This window comes from Vulpes vulpes, chromosome 15, assembly GCF_048418805.1.
Source record: "Vulpes vulpes isolate BD-2025 chromosome 15, VulVul3, whole genome shotgun sequence".
Classification (NCBI taxonomy): domain Eukaryota; kingdom Metazoa; phylum Chordata; class Mammalia; order Carnivora; family Canidae; genus Vulpes; species Vulpes vulpes.
The window spans coordinates 86,210,624-86,236,229 of NC_132794.1; the positions used below are offsets into that span (position 1 = coordinate 86,210,624).

The 25,606-nt window shown below is 46.9% G+C and overlaps 1 protein-coding gene across 2 annotated transcripts in view; it reads right to left on the bottom strand.

Annotated features, from left to right (window-relative positions):
* The window catches only part of PDLIM1 (PDZ and LIM domain 1), a 46,790-nt gene extending 26,484 nt beyond the window's left edge, over positions 1-20,306 (bottom strand). The window contains exons 1-3 of one of the 2 annotated variants that reach the window (XM_072739572.1): positions 20,040-20,306; positions 3,698-3,849; positions 1,366-1,450 (exon numbers count right to left, since the gene is read on the bottom strand). In XM_072739572.1, the coding sequence (XP_072595673.1) occupies positions 1,366-1,450; positions 3,698-3,849; positions 20,040-20,135 (333 nt within the window). In that variant the 5' untranslated portion in view covers positions 20,136-20,306. Of the gene's footprint in view, positions 1-1,365; positions 1,451-3,697; positions 3,850-18,355; positions 18,405-20,039 lie in introns of those variants that run through there. The other variant, XM_072739573.1, reaches the window with a different exon arrangement.
* Positions 20,307-25,606: the final 5,300 nt, after the last annotated feature.

The window sequence follows — 25,606 nt, forward strand, 5'->3', positions numbered from 1 at the left end:
GGGTCTCCAGGATCAGGCCCTGGGCCGAAGGCGGCGCTAAACCACTGAGCCACCCGGGCTGCCCATGAGTTCATTTTCATAGAAGTTTCCATCATGTATAAAGGATAGCTAGCTACGTGCTATCTTTTTATTTTATCTTGACTCACCATAAAAAGTCATATCCCAAATTTAGAAAAAAAAAGTTAAAGTTCAAATCTTCAAATGGGGTTAAATGTATAACAACAATCACAAACCACCCTAAGAGTAGTTTCTGTTTTTTGTTTTTTTACGATTTTATGTATTTACTCGTGAGATAGAGTAATTACATAGAGAGAGGAGCCTGATGCAGGACTCAATCCCAGGACCCCAGGATCACAACCTGAGCCAAAGGCAGACACTCAACCTCTGAGCCACCCACATGCCCCTAAGAGTAGTTTTTAAAAGCCATTATCAATTTATTAACTTTAACTTTTTGTTTGTTTAAGTAATCTCTACACCCAACATGGGGCTTGAACTCATAGCCCTGAGATCAAGAGTCAAGTGCTCCACTGACTGAGTCAGCCAGGCTCTCCTCTTTATTAACTTATCATTAACAATTCATTCATGTATCCAAGACACAAACTTTGTAAAAGGGAGACAGGTCAGGCATGAGGAATTTTGCAAAAATGTTCTAAACATTCTGAAGTTTCTTTTCCCCTTATTTCAAAAGAATACTCATTCGTTATAGATAATTTAGAAGATACAATTAAGGAATAAAGAAATAAAACCACTTTTGATCTAACTACTGAGATTTGTTTACAAATACGGGATCTTCAGATAGTCTACTTTGCTCAGAAATTCTATCTGGCTGACAAGCCGTACACTGACTGCCTACCACAGTGTCAGTCTGAACTGCCACTTTATTTTGTGATTTTAGGGTCTCGCTTCTACAAAGAGGAGAGAGTTCCACTGGAAGGCTCAGGACAACCAGAGAGTGGGGCCCAGGGAGGAGAGGCGGGGTGACGACCACGTTTCGCCTCTCGGCTCCAGGCCTCAGGACCTACACTGGTCTTCTCCCTGGTATGATGGGCAAGTATCTGAAACCCACCGGGAGCCGAGCCAGCTCCTTTATTTCACTGCTGTCCTGCCACCCTGTTCCGCGCAGGAAGGCTTCGGCCCACTTCCTGTATCACTTCCTACACTCAGGCGTCACTGCCCTGGGGCTTTCCAGCGCCATCCTCCCGCTCCTTACGGGAAGAAGGGAACCAGAGCCAGGTCCCTGCGGCGTCAGCGCGGGGCTCTCCAGGCCTCAGCCTCGCCCAGGCCTTCAGGGCAGGAGAAATGGGAGCGCGCTAAGCCGTGTCAAAGGGGAGACCTCGGCAGGCTGGCGGGCGACCGAGTACTTACTTGGGGTTCCGAGGCCAAATTCATCTTGTACGGATGACGTTTCCCTTCCTCTGTCACCAGGGGAGACCAGATTTTTTGTTCAGACCTGTGACAGATTGACAACGTGCTTGTTTCATCCATGTTAAATAACATATCCTGAAGTCAAGAAAATGTGCCCTCTTGCCTGACCCCCGCCTCCAAACCAGCACTGGGCCGCCCTCCCTCCACGCGCCCCCAGCAGGTCTTTCCAAAGCACCAACCTGATGACATCTCGTCTGCCGGCTGCCGCACCACTCCCAAGGACTTTCCCTGTGGCTCGGACCTCTCCCAGCCTCACCTGCTCTTACTACCCTGGGCCACGGCCCTGCGAACGGGCCTCCGCCTTGCTCCTGGGCAGCCTCATGCCGTCCCACCTCTATCAGGACGAGACGAGCTTCTCCTCTCCCTCTCCCAGGGCTCCTGAGCCATACCACATAACCAACTTATTTGTGAATAACAGGTCACCACGCTGGCCCAAATAACAGCAATGCCTCCCATCTTGAGCGGGAAAGGGTTTTTTTGTACTGATCACACAGCAACAACCTTAGTCTGGTCCCAGCTTTCAATAGTGTAGTTCTTTCCTCTCTGAGAAAAAGAACATTTATGTCTATCCTGTATGGTCAGAGTGCCAAGCACGGTGCTGGACCGATACAAGATACACCTGTTGAATTCACTGGCAAATGAAAAAAAAAAAAGAATGAACGAATGAATGTCTTGGAAAGCATTTGGACTGAGGTAGAAAGGGAGATGAGAATGAGGGACAAATGTGCTTTTGAGGGGACAGGAAAAAAATGGTGCAAGGCAACTGGCTGGCTCAGTAGGTAGAGCACGTGACTCTTGATCTCAGGGTCATGAGTTCAAGCCCCATGTTGGGTGTAGAGCCTACTTATAAAAAAAAAAAAAAAAAAAAAGGTGCACCTTCTATGGGACCAGGGCTCTGAAGTATACAAAGTATCCTGACCTCCTCCCCTACATTTGGTCTCCCTGTCAGTCCTACAAGGTAGAAAAAGCGATAAAACCTATTTCATAGATAACCTGAGCAAATGTTCACAATGAAGAACAGTAGAAGCAGGGATCCCTGGGTGGCTCAGCAGTTTCGCGCCTGCCTTTGGCCCAGGGCACGATCCTGGGGTCCCGGGATCAAGTCCCGCGTTGGGTTCCAGGCATGGAGCCTGCTTTTCTCTCTGCCTGTGTCTCTGCCTCTTTTGCTCTCTCTATGTCTATCATAAATAAATAAAAATAAATCTTTAAAAAAAAACAAACAGTAGAAGCTAAGGTTAATGCCATTAAGCAGCAGGTTAACAGCGCTCCTAGATGGCTCAGTTGGATGAGCGTCTGCCTTCACGTCAGGTCATGATCCCAGGGGCCTAGGATCAAACCTCACATTGGGTTCCCCCTTAGCAGAGAATCTGCTTCTCTCTCTGACCTCCTCCTGCTCAGGCTTTCTCTTAAATAAATAAATAAAGTCTTGTTTAAAAACCCACAACCAAACAGCAGGTTAACAGAAGATCAGAATAAAGAGTATGGACTTGATTCAACAGGAAAGAGGGAGCCAGTAAGGGTTAAACCGAAGCTCTCCTGAAATCATGCCCGTGTAGGACCCCTCCCAAGACCTCACCCCGTCACAATTCCCAGGGCCCTCTCCTCACATGGCAACCCCCTGAGAACATCCAACTCTCCCTCTCTGTAGCACACAGAAGCTCACAGGCAGCATTTTGTGTAAGCTGCTGCTGACATCTTTCTCTGCGACTATAACCTCTTGGCATGGTACCCCCTGCTTGGTGTGGGGTGGCATAAGCAGCACCCTCAGGAGATTCCCAATGGTTTCCAGGAAGAAATTTTCATTTATTTGAGCTAATACTTTTTTAAAAAGATTTTATTCATTTATTCATGAAAGACACAGAGAGAGAGGCAAAGACATAGGCAGAGGGAGAAGCAGGTTCCTTGCAAGGAGCCCGAAGCAAGACTCGATCCCAGGATCCCAGGATCACGTCCTACGCCAAAGGCAGACACTCAACTGCTGAGCCACCCACACATCCCTCACCTAACAATACTTAACTGATTTTACTTCCCCAAAGCTTTGGCTGGTTGTGTTGAAGCAAGTGAAAATGCAGAGCTCCTAGAGAACGACACCCACTCTTGGTCCAACTAGAAGCAGCACTGGGGAAATGTGAGAGGAAAATGAGCAACCTGAGGAAATTCCACTCCTACAGACCTGCCAGCCTGTCCGCGCACACATGGCACTGGACTGGGGGTGGCAACCTTGCCCATACACAGCCTCCAGCGGGTGGCTGAGCGCTTTCATGGGCCTCACCTGGTGACTGTGAGGGTCATGTTGTCCGTGCAGCCCTTGATTTTGTTCTGAGCTTCCAGGTGTGTCATACCACTGGTATTTTCCCCATCAATGGCTGTGATTACATCTCCGATGCATAAGTTAGCTGCCGCAGCCTTGCTTCCGGGAGTGACCTGGAAAAAACGAAAGAGCAGGTTAGTGCCTCTTTGCCACCAAGGAAACCACTGAGGAAGTCACTACTGGGTGAAGTATTCGCTCATGTGGATCAGAGCATTTGAAAAACAAGAGGGCTGAAATCATACGTTTCAATAATAACAACCCTTTACATCCACATCATACGTTATGGGTCACAGAGCCCCATATACCCTGTCTATATATCCTGTCATCAGATCCTCAGGACAACCTTCTAAGAAAGGACACATACATTAGAGACTAGGACACTGAGGCTCAGAAAAATCTGTGATGTACCTGGGATCATCCAACTAGTGTATCACCGTATTACTAGCCATCCAACTAGTATATTTACAGAGCCAGAACCCAACCCTGAAGCCAGACCCAAAGTTCTTCTGGCTGAACTTCACTGCTTCCTTAAAATAAGTTACCAAGTACATTAAAGACACACATACATGTAGAGAACATTATGTACAGCAACAGCCTATTTCTAGAAAAATCTTAATACATTATTTATGCACAGAAAAAATTGGAACACTGCAAACTGTTCACAGTTATATATTTCTGTAATGTTTTTGTTTTTTACAATAATCTTGGATTACTCTTGTAATTAAAAAAAGGAACAGAAGGATGCCTGGGTGGCTCAGTTAGTTGAGCCTTTGACTCTTGATCTCAGGGTCATGAGTTTAAGCCCCATGTTGACCTCCACACTGGGCCTGCAGCCTCCTTAAAAAAAAAAAAAAAAAACGATAAAGAATATTTTAAAAGGTGGTAATATGGCTTACTGGTCCATTTCCTCTCACCCAAGAAGTTGATTATGACTAGGATCATCCCCTATAGGTGTCTAGTTTTCTGCAGGCCAAATCTTCCAAACCAGCCAAATTTATGGGCTACCAATGCTTGGGGAAAGCCAGTCCATTACTACAGTGGGCCATCAAATCCATCTGCCAGCTGAGCATGACACATGGATGGAATAAATCTCATGCTTCACACACAGATGTGCAGCTATTTTTCAAGTGAATTACAGAGGATATTGTAATGAATGAGGCACAAACTCATTCTGCAGTAGTACTAACCACAGAGCAATATTTTGCTACTAGGTATTTTCTAAACCAAGGTATACTAAAAATACTACTATTGTCCCAGTATTGGTCCATGACTTTGATATTAAAAGACCTTCCTTGGGATGCCTGGGTTGCTCAGGGGGCTCAGGGGATCCACAGGTGGATCTGTGCCTTTAGCTCAGGGCATGATCCTGGGGTCCTGGGATCGAGTCTTGCATAAGGCTCCTCATGGGGAGCCTGCTTCTTCCTCTGCCTATGTCTCTGCCTCTCTCTCTGTCTCTCATGAATAAATAAAATCTAAAAAAAACAAACTTAAAAATTAAAAAAAAAAAGACCTTCCTTGATGGGACTGCAAGAACTCCAGGTGCAGAATAGTGGCAACACACACAGACAGACCCCCAGCACTCACAGGGTCCTAGTCCCCGCCCCTACACCCCCACATCCCCACCCAACACCTATCCCCACCCCACCCCCACCTCCACTTTGGAGTCAACTGTGGAAGATCTTGTGAACACCTGAGTGTCTCCACAAGGCTGAACCATGAGTAAGAAGCCCCCTGAGGCACCAAACTAGAACACAAGGTTTTACACCCTAGGCCTCCATATCTGATGCAGTTTTCAGCAGCCATGGTTTCTAATCAGCCCTTGTGAATCTGAAAATTTGTCTGCCCTTTGCGCTGTGGTATCTCCAGGGACTGGCCCCTTCTGAGGTAGCTGCTGTGATGCTGCTGTCATGGTCCATCCCCCCCTTCCCCCACCACCAGCTCCTTGACCCCATAAAGTAAAGGGTGGATGGCTTGATACTTGGGGGTCTCTTCCGGTTCACATATGCTATGACTTTATCAGGCAAAATTCTTCTGGAATGTAGCAGGATGTGGAAGCCAGAGCAGAGATCTTGACCTCCTAACCTCCCTTTCTGGCTTTCCCATCATCTGTTTACTAGAGATCTGTCTTTGCAAAAAGCCCTTGGGGTGCCTGGCTGGCTCAGCTGGTGGAACATGTGACTCTTAATCTCAGGGCTGTGAGTTCAAGCCCCACGTTGGGTATAGAGATTACTTAAAAATGAAATCTTTAAAGAGGCGCTGGGGTGGCTCAGTTGGTTAAGCGTCTGCCTTCAGCTCAGGTCATGATCCCAGGGTCGTGGGATCCAGCCTTGTGTCTGGCTCCATGTTCAACAGGGAGTCTGCTTCTCCCTCCCCCTCTGCCCCTTCCCTCTCCTGTGCTCTCTTTCCCTCAAATAAATAAAATCTTAAAAAGAAAATAAAAAATAAAATCTTTAAAATACACAATATATAAACAAAAAGCAAGAGCCCCTGATCCAAGGTTCAGACATTCTTCTCATCCAGCCACGGGGAAAAGCTCTTCTATCTAGGCAAGGGCAGGCTGCTCTCCCCAAGTCCATATGGCAGAGTCGGTCCCTGGATGAACCTGAAAACAAATTCATTTTCTGCCCCTCTCCCTGAGAAGACTGATCTGGTGCGACTTCATGTATATTTCACTTTTTTTTCTCAAGAACCATATATACCCTCTTGTTTTAAAAATGGTCCTAGAGGGATCCCTGGGTGGCGCAGCGGTTTGGCGCCTGCCTTTGGCCCAGGGCGCGATCCTGGAGACCCGGGATCGAATCCCACGTCAGGCTCCCGGTGCATGGAGCCTGCTTCTCCCTCTGCCTGTGCCTCTGCCTCTCTCTCTCTCTCTGTGACTATCATAAATAAATTAAAAAAAAAAATTAAAAAAAAAAATGGTCCTAGATGGGGCACCTGGCTGGCTCAGTTGGTAGAGCATGCAAGCCCTGATCTCAAGGTCATGAGTTCAAGCCCCATGTTGGGCGTAGAGCTTTACTTAAAAAATAAAATATAAATAAATAAAATTTAAAAAAGACCTTGAAGCATTACTCTGGGACTTTAATAATCCTGTTGGCAAATTCTGTCTCCGGAGACAGCAGCCTGATGGAATCCATCTATCATGAAATCTAATAGTGTGAAATCGATTAGTATGAAATCTAAGAGCATTAAAAAGTCCCCTTAGGATAAAATCCAAAATCACTAACAAGCCCATAAAGACCATGCTTCCTTCCTCACCCTCCTCATGCCACCATCCTCCCCATCCTCCAACAAAGCTCTAGCTATAGCCCTCCTTAGTTCTTTCCCACTGCAGGGTCTTCGCACTTACTGTAACCTCTGCCTCATTAACCTTGACTCTTCCTCCAGGTCACACGTAAATGACCATTCACAGGCCTTTCCTGACCTCCAATCCAAGGTAGAACCTCGCCTTCCTTTTAACACACTGTTCTTCTTCATGACACTTGTCACATTATGTTTACAAATCTATTTTGTGGGTTTATTTATTTAATGTCTCAGGGCCCATTTACTAAACAGTAAGGTGTGGGAGGGCAGGACTTTGCCCTTTGCACTGTGTTATCCATAGTAGATGCTCAATAAATATTTGTCCAATGAATGACTGAATCTAAAATATCTAGTGTTGTTAAATATATTATCATGCTGCTTCATTATACTCTTTCAGGAATGACTATTTCAAAAGGAATCAAATAATCATTTCCCTCAACATCACTATCCTGGAAGGTGACCACCCTCAAAACTAAAATGATGAGACAAGGGTAGTGGGGGGGGGGGGGGGAAGCTTGAGAAAATAAAAATAGAAGTTTCTTTTCCTTTCATATGCTCAGCTGCTAAGAACTCTGAAATTTCCAGCATTGATTCAAACTGTCTTGTGTGAGATGCAATTCTGTTAAGTACATCATCCAGACATGTCCTAGACAAGCTAGAACCAGCCTTAAGAGTCCCAAGCTGGAGTAACCGAGGCCTGGCCATCCCATTTTTTGGTCTGATTTTTTCTTTCTTTTCTTCCTTCCTTTCTTTTCTTCCTTCCTTTTCTTTCTTTCTTTCTTTCTTTCTTTCTTTCTTTCTTTCTTTCTTTCTTTCTTTCGACAAACGGATGGGAAGTCAAAGTTAGTATCAGAAAGTTACAAGACAATATCATCAGCTGGGACTCAAATGGAATGACACAGAAACAAATGAAGTTCACATTCTCTGAGCCATCTACTATTGGGGGAAAAATGAATTTAAACAATCCTAAAGCCCTTTTCCATACAATCTCATTTTGATGACCTTACCACCAACATATAAGATAACTTCACAGATAAGGAAACAGATTCAGAGAAGCTGTGACTGGTCCAAGTGCTCACAGCTAAAGACTTGAGCCTGAACCTGAAACCACATGCCCTCATTCCAAATCCCTTTCCCTTTCTGTTTACCAAGCAGATGCTCACAATCTAACTGACAGAGCCAAAGAGAAATCCAAATTTAAAGCCACACCTCTGTCTCCTCTGCTGTGGCCTTCCACTGGAGAAACTGGCGTCACAACCCCCTGCCGCTGGCTGGGTGTCTCCGCATAGCAGGACAATCATCTCAACTGCCCTCTACAGGGCGGGGCCCAGTAACCCCACCCTACTAAAATACCCAAATCAGAACACAACCCTGGAAGGGTCTCTAAGAAAGAGAAGAGCCCTGGTTCTCCAACCCTGGTTAGTCCCTATCCTGAACAGTGGGCTCTGAGCCTCATGACATATAACTGTTATAATCATAATCAATCATAATCACGGCTGTCAGTTACAAAGTGCTTCTTGCCAGGCACAGTTTAAGTATTTAAAGGCAAGGCTTCACTTACCACTCCTCACACGGTGCTGGCGAGTACCAGTATCATTACAGATGAGGCAATGAAGCAGCAGAGGTTAAAGCCCTCTGCATGAGGCTACACAGCTGGGGGGCTCCATCCACTTAACCCAGGATCCCACACTGTCTGGTTTAATTTCCTCCCGACCGTCAAGTGCCATTAGAACCAGCTCACAATGGAGCCAGCTTCAGTTCTGGATGTCCCTCCAAAGAAATAGATCCATTAGCTCAATGAACATCCTCGAAAACTCTCTCGTTTGGCTCTATTCCCCAGAGACCATACAACATAACTCTTGCTGCATGAGAAAAAATGGGTTTAGGCATGACAATTTCCACTAACGAACAACCTGCCATTTTCTGCAGAATTGACTCAGGTCTCTCTCACCCTTCCAGGCCCCCAAGGCAGACACTTTGCTCAGTGGCCAACCTGGACAACCACCCTGTACTGCAGAACTGAATGTACTGCATACCCTCTGGCCGTAAGTGAACTGATACTCTTGCTCCTCTGTGATAATGGCAGGTTTCTATTTTATCCCTCCTCTGTTCTTTCTTGTTCTTCCTCATTTTCTCTTTCTTGTTCTTTCATTCACCAGCCATTCCTTAAGTACATTCTGAAAGAGAATGTAGCTTGTTGATTAAGATGTGGCTTCTGGGGCAGCCCGGGTGGCTCAGCGGTTTAGCGCCGCCTGCAGCCCGGGGTTTGATCCTGGAGACCCGGGTTGGAGTCCCATGTCGGGCTCCCTGCATGGAGCCTGCTTCTCCCTCTGCCTGTGTCTCTGCCTCTCTCTCTCTCAGTGTCTCTTATGAATAAATAAAAATTTTTAAAAATTATTAAAAAAAGATGTGGCTTCTGGAGACAGACGGCCAGGGTTCGAGTCCTGTCTCTGCCAGTTGTGAGCTAAGTGTCCCTGGGCAGGATGTTTCACCTCTTCTCATCTAGGAAACAGGAGTGGTAACAGTCCTGGCATGGGAAGGCTGTTAGGAGGATACATGAAATGATTCAGGCAGAGTACAATGTCAAGCTCTAGAAACACAAGCTACTGTTTATAGATTCTGGGAACCACACAAGGCACTGAAACAAAGGCCTGAAAAGGATGGTGCCTACCATCAAGGCACCACAGGTAGATTGTGCCTACCACAATCTCCTGGGGGAGACAGGCATGTACCATGGCTGGTAAGTGCTGTGATGGCAAAAGCAAGAGGCTGTGGGAGCCTAAAGATAGAATCAGGGAAGACTCCCAAGAGAAGGTGTTGCTTAAAACCGTGTAAAGGCACTAGAGGATGTGGGGAATAGTGTGCCCTGTGTGGATAAAACACAGGAAGTAAAGGGAGAGAAGGGGATGAGGCTGTAAGGACTCTGCAAGATTGTACTTTGACAAACAATGGAAAACTTGCCAATATTTACATATTGGTAAATTTCACTGAGACCCCTACGTTCTCAGCTTCTTGTAAAAAATCAGGCAATTCTGCACCCAAATAATCAGCACAGGCTGAGGAGCCTCTGCCCTCTTAGATAAGGCATAGGCTCTTCATTTAGCACAGTCCCCACCACATTGTACTGACCCTGACAGTATGGAAACGGGAACGTTGTACCAGTTGCCATTGATCATCAGAAAATTCACAGCTGGATGTAGTGTGCAATTACAGAAACCACTAACCACTCCTGCAGCTATTAATTTAATTTTCTTATGACCTCACCCTCCAGCCAAAACTCATTTGTAGTGCTTTCTGACCCCTTCATGCAAATGTCCCTGTGACCACTGGCTTAGTTTTAAAATTATGTAAAACAAAATTAAATGGAGAAATGTTTTATAACTAGGACCATGAAATATCCTGGTATGCCCAGGACACTAACCTATTTTCCCAGCTTCATTATGAAAGGCACCCCATTTCACCTTTACCTGTCTTCCAGTCTGGATGATAAACTGAATTATAGGCCCTTTTGACAGAGAGGGGATTTTAGCCAACTATTTGTCAAATTGTTTAAACAGTTTTGTGCAGTGCCTTTTTTCCCTAAGGGAAAAATTATCTCTATTCAGGTTTTTACCCGTGGACAGGAATATAGGGCAATTTCCTGAATGTTCACAGGACACTGTTAACCTTGCCCCTTGGAATTGGCATCTACACTTCAAGCTAGAAACGGACCCAACTCACCAGTAATTCAGGAGAACTCTGATATTTGCAAGGATGAAGCAACTGTGCCCAAGCGGGTCAGTCATCAGATCCCCTGGAGTTTTTAAAAATATAAATAGATCTCTACATCCCACCTCAAATCTGCTGAAGAGGTTCTACACAGATGCCAGGAACCTATCTATTTTGTAAAGCTTCCCAGAAAATGCTGAAGCTCTCCAGGTTTGGAAACATTCAGAAGGATGGTGACTATCCTGAAGCTCTCTCCCTGAATGAAGTTGTAAGATAAAAATACTTAGACTCTAAAATATTAGCTCCTCCAGAAACAACCTCAAGGGCTTACACTCCTATTAAGTGATGTAGAAGGCCCTTGAAAGAAACATTAGAATAGTATTTCTGTATCTTACTAAAATAGAGTAAAAAAAAAAGTATATATATATGTGTGTGTGTGTGTGTGTGTGTGTGTGTGTATGTGTGTGTGTGTGAACAATATGATAGGGGCCAACATATATATATATATGAATATATATGTATATTATGTGTATATGCCCCCTATATATACATATATATGTTGTATGTATATGGCCCCATACATAATGGGTGTATATATATATGCACATGTGTATATACATGATCAATATCCTTGAAGGTGATATAGAAACTGCAAAGTAGGGCGGCCCCAGTGGCTCAGTGGTTTAGCTCTGCTTTCAGTCCAGGGCGTGATCCTAGAGACCCTGGATCGAGTCCCACGTCAGGGTCCCTGCATGGAGCCTGCTTCTCCTTCTGCCTGTGTCTCTGCCTCTCTCTCTGTGTCTCTCATGAATAAATAAATAAAATCTTAAAAAAAAAAAAGAAACTGCAAAGTGTAAAAGCAATTTCATTCCAGATGTTGAATCACTCAACATGGTTGCTATTTTGCCTTGGTTAGAACCTAACAGCTCAACATGCAATTACAGAAACCACTTGATTTAAAGGTCCTGGTGCATTTTTTTCCTTTATTATGTTCCAATTTTTAAAAAATATTATTATGTGTGTTTTTGTGTTGAAATATTGTAAATACGTGTTGTAAATCACCTTAAATTCCTCTTAGGTGCAATAGTATAAATACTGCTACAATTCACCATTATATAAAACAAGACTGGTATAAGGGAAGTTGGAATTCAAAATCAGTCTCAGTGCCATGTGTCTTTAGGGTCAACCTCCATTGATTTAATGGCTGTATCAAAGTAGAAGATAAATTTCTAAATTTCTTTTAGAAATTTAAAAGATTCTGAGCTGGCCAACAGCACAGCACCCAACCCTGCAGTATGCCATTTAGATATGGAATTTGAACTCTCCTGAGTCAGACTTCTGGCTCAATTTGTTTGTGGGCCCAGGCTATGGCACAGACTTTGAAGCTACATTATAGCCACAGAAGCTGTATAAGTTTATACAAATTCCCCTGAAAATCCCCAAGAATGTTTCAAAACAGTCTTGGTTACTCTATAACCATTTAATTAACAACAAAAAAAAGAGGTAACAGAGTAGGGATCAGGTGCCTGTAGATGAGCTGTGCCTTAGTCCTGCTGAAGCTCACTGTAAAAGGAAGCTACTCACACTAAGGAATGGTGGCAGTTCAGAGTGACTGCTGTCCTAGTCTGAAAGACCAAACATCATTTCTTAGGTAGGAACATAATTAAAAATGACTTTAAAAAAATAGAACACCCTAATTTGTCAAGAAATCACCAAATCTCTAAAACAAGCCCTTATGAACCCACGTGTTATTTATTTATTAAGATTTTTAAGTAATCTCTATACCCAACATAGGGCTCAAACTCACAACCCTGAGATCAAGAGTCACATGCTCTACCAACTAAGTCAGCCAGGTGCCCCACCCCATGTTTTTAAATTGCTCCAATAATTAGCACCCATAACCCAAAGCCCAACCATTGACCAAACACATAACCTTGGGCAAGTTGCTCTCTATACTTCAGTTTCTTCATTTATCAAATGAAATTCATAATTAGCATCAACCTCATTAGGTTGTTGGGAGGATTAAATGACATCATAGGTGTCAAGAATTTAGAACAGTGTCTGGCATGTAATAAGCACTCAATACACAGATCACCACTGGTGTTTTTTTTAATAATACCATTGCATCCTGATGCCTTCTAGATGTTAGCCACAGCACTAGGCTCTCCGTATACGTCATCTTAATCCTCACCACAGCCTTTGAATACAAGTACTATTATCCCCACCCTACAAGTGAGGGTGCTAACACAGAGCTAAGAAATGGACAAGACAGTATCTAAACCCAGAGCAGGCTGATTCTGAGATTGCATTTCTCCAAGACATCAAGATGTCTTTAACTCTTGATTTGCTTCAGTAAAAATAAGGCAGAAAGTACAAAACAGGGGCGCCTGGGTGGTTCAGTCAGTTGGGTGTCTGTCTTCAGCTCAGGTCATGACCTCAGGGTCCTGAGATCAAGTCCCGCATCAGGCTCCCCACAGGAACCTGCTTCTCCCTCTCCCTGTGTCTCTACCTCTGTGTGTCTCTCATGAATAAATACATAAAATCTTAAAAAAAAAAAAAAAAAGCAAAAAAACCTGAACTTCCAAAGCCCCCTCCTGCTTTCTTCCCTTCACTAACCTCTGACCCTGACTTCTAACACATGGGTTAATTTTGCCAGTTTCATTTTATGCAAGTGGAATCACATAATATGTACCCTTTTATGTTTGAACTCTTTCAACACAGTGTTTCAACACAGTCTCATTCATGACATTGTGCATGGTTGCAATTCCTGCAATTGCTGTTGGTGTCTTATATCCTATAACTATACTACCATTTATTTTTCCCTTCTACTGTTGTTAGACACTGAAATTATTTGAGTTTGGGGCTACTGTGAATAGTGCTGCTTTGGAAATTCTTGCCATGTCTTTTGGTGCCCATGTGGACACATTTCTATGGAGTATTTAGCAGAATTGTTGGTCCTAGGGCATGGGTATGTTCAGCTTTAGAAGCATGAGTATCTTTTATAATTTGTTTTAAAAAGAAATGGATATAAATCATTGTAGCACCATCTGAATTTGATCCATCTGATTACCTTTTAGACATCTTTATCTTCTATACATCATATCTAAGTCCTTATCATCTCATGTGGTATATGAGCAGTTATATCTGTAAGAACTAGGTCCTGAGTCCATGGTCAAGTACGCGGGCTCCTTCAAGACTAGAGTTCTTCAGGAAATCATTTTTAATGTTTATCACATTTACCAAGAAGGTGGTGTACTATATCCATGAAAGTACACTGCAGGCCTCAGTACAGAGGAGTGTTCCAGCTCACCCACGATAAGGCTAACAACAATATCAACAATCACACAGGGTGTTAAGTGCCATACAGAAATTACCTTCTTTTCCCTTAGGCGTTCATGGTATATTTCATTCTGACTTTGGCTTGGCTAAAACTTTCCAGGCCCACTGGCTGGGCAGGCTGGATCTGTCTATCCCTAGTCATCTTCATTTGACACAAAAATTGTCCCCAAATCCCCTCTTACCCACCCTGGCAGCCTTCTCTCTAATCCTTCCAATCCTCTGCACTTCTGTTCTCCACTGTCCACGTGGGCATGGAATCCCACAGCTGGACTGTCAATTCTCGCAGGTGAGGCAATGGCTTCTGGCTTTTCAGGGGATTGGGGAGCAGAGGTACTCTCTGAGATGCTCTGAGCCCCAGGAGCCCCAGGGCTGAGGCCACAAAGCAGGTGGGAGGCCACCACAGCTAACCCTCATGGGTACAGCAGGCTCTCGGGTGAGGAGCCCAAGAGGGTCCTCTCTACCTCTCATATTATACCTGCACCATCATTAGCACTTTTTGGAGCAGAGCTGTGTGCCAAGATATCACCAATGAAATACCAACAGTTATGGGTTGTCAAGAGGCAGAATATAGTGGTTAAAGCTGGCCTGGGATCCAGTCTGTCTCACTTCAAATCCCAGCTTGTCAATTTACTGATTGCCCTGTGTGTCTGTGTCATGGGTTGTGAGGAGCACAGAAGACAATGCGAGTGCACACATAGCACAGGGAGAGCATTCAAGAAATGTTAGCCACTATTAAAATGGTTATTATGGGGATAACCTGGGTGGCTCAGCAGTTAACCATCTGCCTTTGGCTCAGGGCATGATCCTGGAGTCTGAGATCGAGTCCCACATCAGGCTCCCTGTGAGGAACCTGCTTCTCCCCCTGTGTCTCGGCCTCTGTCTCTCATGAATAAATGAGTAAAATCTAAATAAATAAATAAATAAATAAATAAATAAATAAATAAATAAATAAATAGGTTATCATGAAATAGAGATTAAAGCCATGGGTTTTGAAGCCAGACCAGTCAGCCAATTCCAGCTCCATCTCTTACTACTGTATGGAGTAGGCCTTGTACTGAACACTTTCATTCTTCAGTTTCCTCATCTGCAAAATGGGTATCTTAATAATTATATCTGCTTTATAAGATATGTGTAAAGATCACTAAGGGAATATACTGAGCACACAGAACAGTGCCTGGCATATAAAAAGTCCTATATACATTTTAACTATGGTCATTATCACAAGCTGGTCAAAAAATATTTCTCACACAATCAAGTACAAACCAAGACTCTTGTGATTAATATGAGAATCTTTTTTTTTTTTTTTTTTTTTTTTAAGATTTTGCTTATTTGACAGAGAGAGAGAGTGAGCACTAGGAGGGGGAGTGTCAGAAGCAGACTCCCACTGAGCAAGGAGCTCAATGCAGGACTCAATCCCAGGACCCTGGGATCATGACCTGAGCCTAAGCAGACACTTAACCGACTGAGCCACCCAGGCACCCATAATACAAGAGTCATCTTAACACGGATATTCATAGATGAGTAACGTAAGGTAAATCCATCTGAAAACATTCCTGAATTCATAATACATTTTCTTAATCAACTCATAGTTGAAGGCACAACCAATGCCATATGCTGGAACATTTTTTTTAACAAGAATCAGCCCGCATATGCAAAGGGTAAAAACCAGTGGGCTTGTTTATTATTTTATCTTTACAAAGAACTGACCCCTAGAGAAGGTGTGCGACTTGCCCAGGGTCACCCGGTGTGGTGCTTAGGACTGGACTGGAGCTCAGCTTGACTCCTGGCCCTGGACACATTACCAGGCACCATACAAATGTTCTGGCAGCTTCCCCAGGCTTTCCTCTGAGACACACTGAAGTCAAATCATCCTTTAAAAATTAATTTTCTGACATAGCTGCTTTTGCTCATTTTTAATCAATTTCTACCCTTTCCTTTATAAGGAAGTAGTTCAGTCAATGAAAAATTATGTAAATTCAAGCAAATTTCCTAACCTATGGGCACCAAGCTTCCCCTCTTTTCCTCTCCGGGAGTAAGGAGATGGTGTAGGCAATGAGCACAACTTGGAAGCCAGTCCCAGCCTGCCCCGTGTGCAGTGCTCTCAGTGCTCTCCCGAGTCCTGATCAGCTGAGGAGAGTGTGACCTCAGCGGTTAGGTGATAATCTCCTCTTGGTCATCTGCCTTGCTATAATACCGGAGAGCCATTTTTCTCCCCTCTCCTCAAAGACAAACCCTGACATCTGGGAGGTTGGGTAAGAGGAGAATATTTGTCCACAAAGTCCCAACACAGCTTGGTGGATGTCATGCCAGCAGGCTCAAGTATTCACTTAAGTGCTATTCCAGGGGCACCCACTACATTTGGCATAGAGATTACTTAAAAAAAAAAAAATTCTTTGGAAGCACTTAAGGGCTATTCCCTTTGATTGACCCTCTTCCTCCTCTGTTCATAGATCAACCACAATCAGCGGGAGCAGCTAATATTTCCCAGGTGAAAAAGTGCAGGGCGAGGGCTATTAATACATAATCGGCCTTTATGGACGTGTCTTGCCTTTCACAATTTGACACACGAGCCCCGTCTTTCCACCTTTAGGACCTGATATAAATCTACTTGAGTATGAAAATAACACTCTTAAAAATCTGAGAAGACCCTTTGGCTACAAAGTGTCCATTATTGAGCTTCCCTTAGGATGCCAGAACAAAGGGTAAGGCATTCCCCCATAAAACCACACTGCTCTTAGCAAAGGCTTACTCAAGAGGCAAATGACAGCTCCTCCCTTGAAGAGCACCCCCTTATCTCTGGCCCCACCCCTTCCTGTCTTTTGTCAGTTGCTGAGAGAGAAAAACAGTCAACATAAATTGAGCAGCAATTTTGGCCTGGGTGTGGATTCTCTGAAGGCTTCCCTTGAAAGCAACTAGAGGAAATAAGAAATTGATATGGGAAAAAAAAAAAAAAAAACCCACACACAACCTCAAGGAGATGGACAACTGTAGATCTGGAGCAAGAAGCAACAGAAAAAAAATCTCAGGGGACAGAAACAATGTGTGGCTAGATCATCAGGGAATCCAAGGTAGGGGGCCCAAGTGAAAAACTGGGAAAAGGAAGAAAGTTGGCTCATGTCCATTTAAAGCTGAAAACCTGGATTGAAATTTTAAGCTTATCACAATAGCACACATGAAAACAATGAGTGAAAGCAGCTCTTCTCACAAACACAGCCTATGCTCCATAGGATTCTGCTCAGAAACAGGTCAAAATTAAGCTATGGTGTTCAGGATGCACATTTAGGTGGTAAAACTATAAAGAAAAACAAGAAAGTTGGTTACTGTAAATCACGATAGGATTATGTCTGGTGTGCTTGTTCTATTTCTTATTGGGGTGCTGGCAACCTTCTATTTCTTGATCTGGGTGGAAGATTACACAGGTATTTACAAGTGTTGGCCATGCAGCTATATTTTATGACTTTTTTATTTCAAAAAAGAAAAAGAAAACAATCTCAAGTACACACAAGATTACAGTTACATTCAGGAGCTTTAGCAGTTTAACAGAAGATTGGAGCCAGAACCAGAATAATTCATGCAAGAGAAAGCAAACATTGTTACCTAAATGAAAGGCACTCCTTTCCTCCCCTAATTTTAGCATTTGCTTTGGTGTGGAGACTCACAGGCTACACACATAATACCATACTAACAAAGTGTATCTGCCCACAATGATAAGTGTAGCACACCTACCAACCAAAAGGTGTGTGTACCTCTTTGTCACTGCTCACACCTCCTCACTCCTGTCCGTTGCTTCCAAAGCACTTTCATCAAAAAACAACAACAACAAAGCACTTTCATCTTCTTTAACTCACAGCCAGTGGTTGGGGTCATCCCCATTTCAGAGACCGAGGGGGAAGCCTCAGCTAGTAGAATGTTCACATCCAGCTACGGCTCAAGTAAGCAGCAGAAACCAGACCACCACAGGCCCCTCTATGACCACGTTCCTGTCCCCAAGAGGTGACGAGGCACACATTCCTTCCGTGTGGAAATAATGAGATGAAAAAACAAGTGAATTACCTTGAGCACGAGTGTCACCTCCACTGAGTCACTTTCACTTTTTAATTAAAGCAACTGCCAAGGGCATTGTAAAGATTAGCTTCCCTCACTTCCCCATGAACACCTTGAAAATGGAGCTGTGTCCTCTCATATCTGGGGACCCCTCCCCTGGCTTTGCACAGTATATGCTCATTAAACATGTGCTCATAGAGAAATGAAGAAATACATGAAGGTACAAACCAATGAATTCAGTGCTGTGCTTTCCACGCCACGTTGTCATTCCTGCACAGTGCCACTCGCGCTGACTTTTTAAAGCACTTAAAAAGATAGGCGGTAACTGCCCTTTTAACAGATTGGCAATCTACCCTCCACCTCTTAAAAAAGGGTTTCGTGTCCTATATAAATTCAGAAGTGGAAAGGGCTGACAGGTTAATTATAGACACAAAGAGCAAGGACAAATGGACTATGAGGTAAGCAAGTTTAAATGTGCCTTCCCTGGACAACACTTATTAGTAAGCCTGCCAGCGTTTACTGGGAACTGCCAGGTTCGGCTCTATGCCAGGCTTGGGGGGCGGGAGGGGGGTCTACAGTATCTACGCTTGAGTAATTCGCCTGGTGGCTGAGCAGACAGCATGTACCTGCAAGGATAATCAAAGAAGTCTCCTCAGGACAGCAGGTGGAAGAGATGGGGGATACGGCCTAAGAACCCAGGCATCTGCCCCTTAGGGGATGGGATGGTCAGAAAAGACCTGCTTACTGGGCTAGACCCACTGGAAGGAAATGTGGCCAGGACTGTGGCTGGCAGGGAAGCCAAGTCTTTGCCTCCTGCACCCCCCACCATATTCCTTCAGCTACTGGAGGCAGGGATTCAAGCAAAAAAAACAAAAACAAAGAAAACAAAACAAAACCCCACAGGGATCTTCCCCTTCCCACTCCATCCTCCCTACTAAAGAATAAAGAGATGTTCAGATAGCGGAGGAGGCAAGTTTAGGGTCAGCTTCAGCAAGCAGATGGCCCCAAGAATGGAACGGGAGGCTTCTAGGCAGGGCGTGAACACTACAGAATGCTTTTTGCTGTCCTTTTTCTTTAGGTCGGAAAGTATTTATTGGCCACTTTGTAGGTGCAGGCAGTGATTAGGGCAACCCCCACCTGGACATCACAGTTAGTCCAGCCCAGGTGACCAAAGCCTGGGCCTCCAAACCCTGAGTCTGAGTCTCCCTGGGGTTTCTGCTTTATTGAGGGGGGTAATGGGCCTGGTGGTCTCAGATCGAACCTGGGCGCTCCCAAAGCAAGGGGGCCCGGCCAAAAAAGTCTTCAGGTACCCGTCCCCTCGGGCGCGCAGGGTGGGAGCCCCGCCCCACGCAGTACTCCGGACCGGCGGCTCTTCGCCTGACCATCTGGGGACGCGGGGCAGAATACGGCGCGGCCACCTCCCGGCGGGAAGGGAATGCCCAGGGCGCCCATCTGGGCTTGTCTCAAAAATCTGGGCTTTTCTGCAAAACGTATGAGGGAGGTGCGATCTGGCCAGTGAGCTAAGCGTTCACCGGTGGTTTCGGGAATTCACCACACCTGCCCGGGCACCCTTCCCGCCCACTCCGCCCCGCCTCGGGGCTGTCCAGCCGCTTCCAGTCCGCTTCGCGCCACCGGGAGACCCGCGGAGGAGCGGGGCGGGTACCTGCGGGCGCGCGGGGTCTGCGGGGACCCTCCCGGGCCGCGCTTCGGGGCCAACCAACGAGCAGCGGCGGGGACCGGGCTGCGGGGTGGGGTCGGGTCGGGGCTGGGGCCGAGGCGCACCTGGACGCGCGCCGCCGCCCGCTCCGCCCGGCCCTCTCCGCCGCCCCCGCGCGCCGCCGCCCAGCCCGGTGCGCCCCGCGCCCGCGCCCCGCGCCCCGCGCCCCGCGCCCCGCGCCCCGCGCGCCCTTACCCGGGAAATGGCCAGGGGTTGTTCGAAGTCCTTGCCCCCCACGAGGCGGAAGCCCCACGGCCCCGGGCCCTGGAGGACGATCTGCTGGGTGGACATGGCGCGGCGACCCGCGGGAACCGACGCGGCAGGACGCGCTGCCTGGGCTCCCCGCAGCTGTCGGAGGAGGAGCGCGCGGCGCGGGCCCGGGGAGCCTGGGCGGGCGGGAGCAGGGAGCGCGCGGGGGCGGGGGCGGCTCCGCCTCGGCCGCCCCGCCCGCCCTCCCGCCCTCCCGCCGTCCGGCCTCCCGCAGGCCCGCGGTCCGCGGCCGCGCCCCGCCCGGAGCGCCCGGGGCGGGGGGCGGGTCCTGGGTTCGCCGCGGCCCGGCCCCAGCGCGCGCCCGGCCGCCCCCTCCCCGCCGCCGCCGCCGCCGCGGGTGCCCGGGGACAGCCCCCAGCCCGGCTCGGCGCTCTCAGAGGGGAGCTGGGAAGTGCGGTGCCAGCGCGACCCCCTGAGGCCAGCGCATTTCCACGTTTGCCGCCTGTAAGGGGCAATGATGTTTAAAAGGTCCTTTCCAATGATCTCATTTGATGCGATGTAGCAGTCAGGGCATTCAGCCCCATTTTACAGATGAAGTAACTGGGCCCGCCAAGTTAGAAGACTGGTGGGTCGGGGGCACACAGCTGCCCCGGGACGTGACCGTACCGCTGCCGGGGCTCCGCGCGCTGGAGAACCTCAGCCTGGAACTTTTCTAATGCTGATAAGACCATCGCACGCCGCTGGAACTGGACATCAAAACTTTCCCAGAAACTGCTCCTCCAGGCCGGAGTTCCCTGTAGGTTCTGACCTTCCCAACAAATCAGACCTCGGGTCTGGGGTGGGCCAAAAGCTAAGTGCATGGAAAGACCCCTGGGTTGAGGACAAAAACCTGAGTTCCCAGCTTGCTACCAGCCTTGTAACTGGGCTCCCTGCCATCCTGGCCGTTGCGTGCATTCCCCACACCAGACCAGCCAGACCAGACCCCCGCTGTCCCCTGGGTCTCCCCACTCCAAGTAAAGCTGAAGTCCTTAAAATGCTTATAGGGCCACCCACAGAATGGCCCAGCCCCCTCTCTGATCTCATATCCTCCTGCTGCCCCCCACCCCACACAGGCCTGGCTCCTGCCTCCAGGCGTGGCCCTCCCAGTAGGGCCTCTGTCTGGAATGCTCTTCTCCCAGCCGTCCATGGCTTTCTCTTTGTTCAGATGTCATCACACCAGTGAGGCCATTTCTGAGCACTGTATTTAAAACCTTCTCTCTAGACTGCCCTCTCACCTTCTCTACATTATTTTTCTCCACTGTATTTATTACCACGTGACATAATTAATATTTTACTTGTTTGTCCCATTCCCATCCCTAAGCATTACTTCCATGAGGGTAGCAGTATTTAACTGTTTTGATCACTGCTGTATCCCAGTGTCTAGAATAGTGCCTGACACCTAGTATCTAAGAATGCAATACACTGGCCAACCTTATGATCACTGGCCCTCTGTGGGGCCAGGGTCTTCATAGATTTCTTGGCACTTCATTCATAGTGGCACCCAGGCCCCAGCATGATGCTTGGCACAGACCCCATGCTCAACGCATTTTGTGTCTCCCTGTAATCCTGGCATACCTGCCAAGGAGTCCTGTGCACAGATTTACACATAAATGGATTACCTCCCTTGTCCAATTGTGTCATGGCACAAATGCATATATCTGGGAGTGGTTTGCTTGTTTTTAGAAATCAGAGTGGATTTATGTTATCTACACATCCCTCTCATTCCCTTGCATCCTGGAATTCTTTCTTGAATCTGAGAAAAAGGGATGGAGGTACAGCCAGGAACCAGTCCCCTGCTTTGTCAAAGCCAAAAAGATACCCTCTTTGATTGGATTCTATTGATTAGAAAACATGTTGGTGTTTTGAGTCCGCGCAGACTTTTGGAGAATCGCTAAATTCTGAGTCTGCCCTGAGATGTGCACCCAATTTGAATATTTTGTATCCTAGGGGGAGAAGAAGGTTGAAAAGCCACAGCTTCTGTGCTCCCCAAAGGTGGGGGCTGCCTCTTATTACCCCCAGGTATTATGCTAGCACGAACTTGATACATCGCAGGTGCCAATAAGTGCTTATTCTATATAATATTCTTTACACATATAGGGCACTAGTACTTCTGTGAGCACTTGGGAGTCAAGTTGCTTCATTTAGCTGTTAAATGTTCTCAGTTGCAGTCTGGCTTTCCATAGTGAGAGCTATAAACGTCAACCCTTTGACCCACTCATCCTCTTTCTGGGCACTGATTCCCAGGACATAACTTAAAAGAAGAAAAAAAGCTATATGTACAAAGATATTTATAGCCACATTATTTATAATGACAAAAAACTGGAATCAAGCAATAGCAGAAAGTGGCTAAATATGGTATCACCATGAGGGAATAGTACACAGCATGAAAATGAGAACAGTGACGACTATGCGCAGGCAAGGAAATGTGCTTTCAAAATAGGTAAAAAAAAAAAAAAAAAAGTTTACAAAATTACTTGTAAACCCAATATTTTGATTTATAAACAAAATTATTTGTAAATTTTATGTTAAAAAATAAAATTCATGGGGGCGTCTGCCTTTGGCTCCAGTTGTGATCCTGGGGTCCTGGGATTGAGTTCTGCATCAGACTCCCCGCAGGGATCCTTCTTCTCCCTCTGCCTGTGTCTCTGCCTCTCTCTCTATGTCTCTCATGAATAAAGAAATAAAATCTTTTTAAAAAATAAAAATAAATAAAAACCATGTCTACCTGTTGTTAAAAATTAGGAGAAAGTACAAAAACTAACTTTGTATTGGGGGGTGGAACTGGGGATGTTTAAAAGATCATTTCCTGTAATGAAGATGTAAAGTTTTCAAAATAAAAATCAAGGTCCTTAGATGGAGACTAAAGGCTAGTCTAATCTTTGTGTGGGGGCTAGGGACTTCATCTGCTATCTTTTTTATCTTTCTTCCTGTGCCACAGAAGGAGCTCTGAGCTGGGCACACAGCTTGTATTCAGAAAATACCCCCTAACAGACTGACAGCTCTGACCCCAAATGCAAGCAACCTTGTCTTAACTTCAACACTATTACTTATTTATCTATACCCTCTAGTTCCCTCTCACCCTTAACTCCTGCCCAATACTAAATGAATGGCCTTAAGCAATCTCTCTGAAATTCAGTTGCCTGGTGGTTGTTATTATTATTATGCATTCCATAAACGTTTGTTGACCTAAACAGCCTCCATCAAATATCTGAGTATGGAGGGAGCAGGGTTGCAGAATTCAGGAGAAATGGAAGCAAGGAGGGTAGGAAGAAGTGGTCTAGGAAGTCGGGGGGACAGTGGGCCTTCCCAGCTCTCAATTTTACAATGTGGACCCGGTGGAAGGTCACTGCGGTGGGGTCCCGGCTGCCTTCTGCAGAGCTAGCACCCCCCATCCAGGGTGCCCCTGCTAGGACCCTCCAGAGCCTCTCTGCGGAGATTTTGCTTCCTGGAACAACAGCCCTAGGTCTTAAGGACTGGGAGTCCAGGACTGTGCCCCTAGGCTTGACATACGATGATTTTATTTAATCTCCAGGACAAGTCCTGTACTCGGCCAGAGGATGCAGAGCTGCCATCCCTGGGGTGGCCACGCGGCCCGGCCCGGGCGGGGCGGTTCTTGCAGGCTGGAGGGGCTGCGTGCGCGGGGGCGCGGGGACCCGGGGCCGGCCCCGCCCTGGGGCAGCCGAGGGGGACGCAGCAGCTCCCGGGTCCCCAGACAGGGGCAGCTGCCTGGGGCTCCCTAGTCAAACCACATCCCGGCCACTAGCTCCTCTGTTCTTTCAGAAGATCCGAAACCCCCGCTCACGGGCTTGGCAAAGGCAGCTTTCCCTGCCCCGTCCGAGCGCGGCAGTCGTCTCCTCCAGTCCCCAGCCCTGCGCCGAGGGTCAGCGGGACCTTTCACTAGGATCCGCGCTCCGGGCGCTCCGGGCGCCGGGCTGGGCCAGCGACCCGCGGCGGGCGGTCCTAACGCTCGCTCTTCTCCCACTTCCTGCCGCAGCCCCGAGGGAAACCCTGAAGTGGCCGCTTGGGATTGGGCGCCCCGGGATTCCAGCCCGCTCTGAGCATGCCCCGTGGCGCCCCGGGCCGTAAGGACACCTCAGCAGCGACCGGCGGCAGCCTCCGGGGCCTGGGGGGGTGTAGACAGGTGGGCTGGTGTCCGGGTTGGCCTTGTGCAGAGCAGACAAGCAGCGCTTTAGTCCACCCGCCTCCTGGCTCCCTTGACATGTGGCACAAAAGTTGCCAAAGGCAGAGAAGATGCCTGGACCACTACCATTTTTCAAGCATCCCTGCATAGTAAAAGAAGAAATTCCAGGGGCGCCTGGGTGACTCCGTCGGTTTCATCATCTGCCATTGCTCAGGTCAGGATCCCAGGGTCCTGGGATGGAGCCCCTCGTTGGGCTCCCAGTTCAGCAGGGAGTCTGCTTCTCCTTCTCCTTCCAGCTCCTGTCTCTCTCACCATTTCTGTCCCCCTCTCTCTCAAATAAATAAATAAAATCTTAAAAAAGAGAAGAAATTCCAAAACTGGATCACAGATAGGTGATTCACATTAAAGTCTTATATTGAAGAAGTTAAAACAAAAAGACAATGTCATGTAATAGTGTTGTTCACAAGATAATTAATGGATTAATAATGTAATTTATCTGCTAATGGGACCTGAATTTATAGGTCCCATTTATGTGTGATGAACATATTTCATTGCTGTGTTCTGTATTTCTGTGGCTTTATATGTAACCTCATCTAGACAAATTTCCTGTCTGAATTTGAGTCTTTAGCTCACCTGGAGCCACCTTTCTGCTCCTCCCCCTTGCCAAAGAGGAAAGGTAGCTTGGGGTCAGAGTTACCCAATCCCAGGACTCTAGCCCTATACCCAGACAATAAACATTGTCCTCGTTACTAACAGTGACTATGAGTCAGAGTGTGCGCTAGAACTTGACATACAACCTTTCATTTCATCAGGACAAGAGAAGTGTCTTGATGCCCTTATTATGGGAGGAAGCAGAGGCACTGGGCCACTGCCCAGACCCCCTTCATGGGAGGATTTGTTGTTCCAGCTCCTGGGAGGTGAGCAGCCTCAGGCCTCCAGCTGCCTCCAACTGTCAAGAGCAGCCTTGCCCAAGGGCATGCCCAGCCCCAGGCAGCCTGTGTCTGGTGACTGATCTAGGTGGGGATGATGAAGTGACCGTTTGGCCCAAGATGGGACAACTCTGATGGATCATTTGGCCCCAGAGCTCCCTGTGGAATAGGTCGAGTCTGTCAGGTCTAGGTGGCAGCTCATACACCGTCTGCTCAATCCAGTTTCCTCCCCACTCTCTTCCACAGACATATAAGGACGCTTCTTCTTCTTCTTTCTCCTCCTCCTCCTCCTCCTCCTCCTCCTCCTCCTCCTCCTCCTCCTCCTCCTCCTCCTCCTTCTTCTTCTTCTTCTTCTTCTTCTTCTTCTTCTTCTTCTTCTTCTTCTTCTTCTTCAAGATTTTATTTATTTATTCATGAGAGACACAGAGAGAGGCAGAGACACA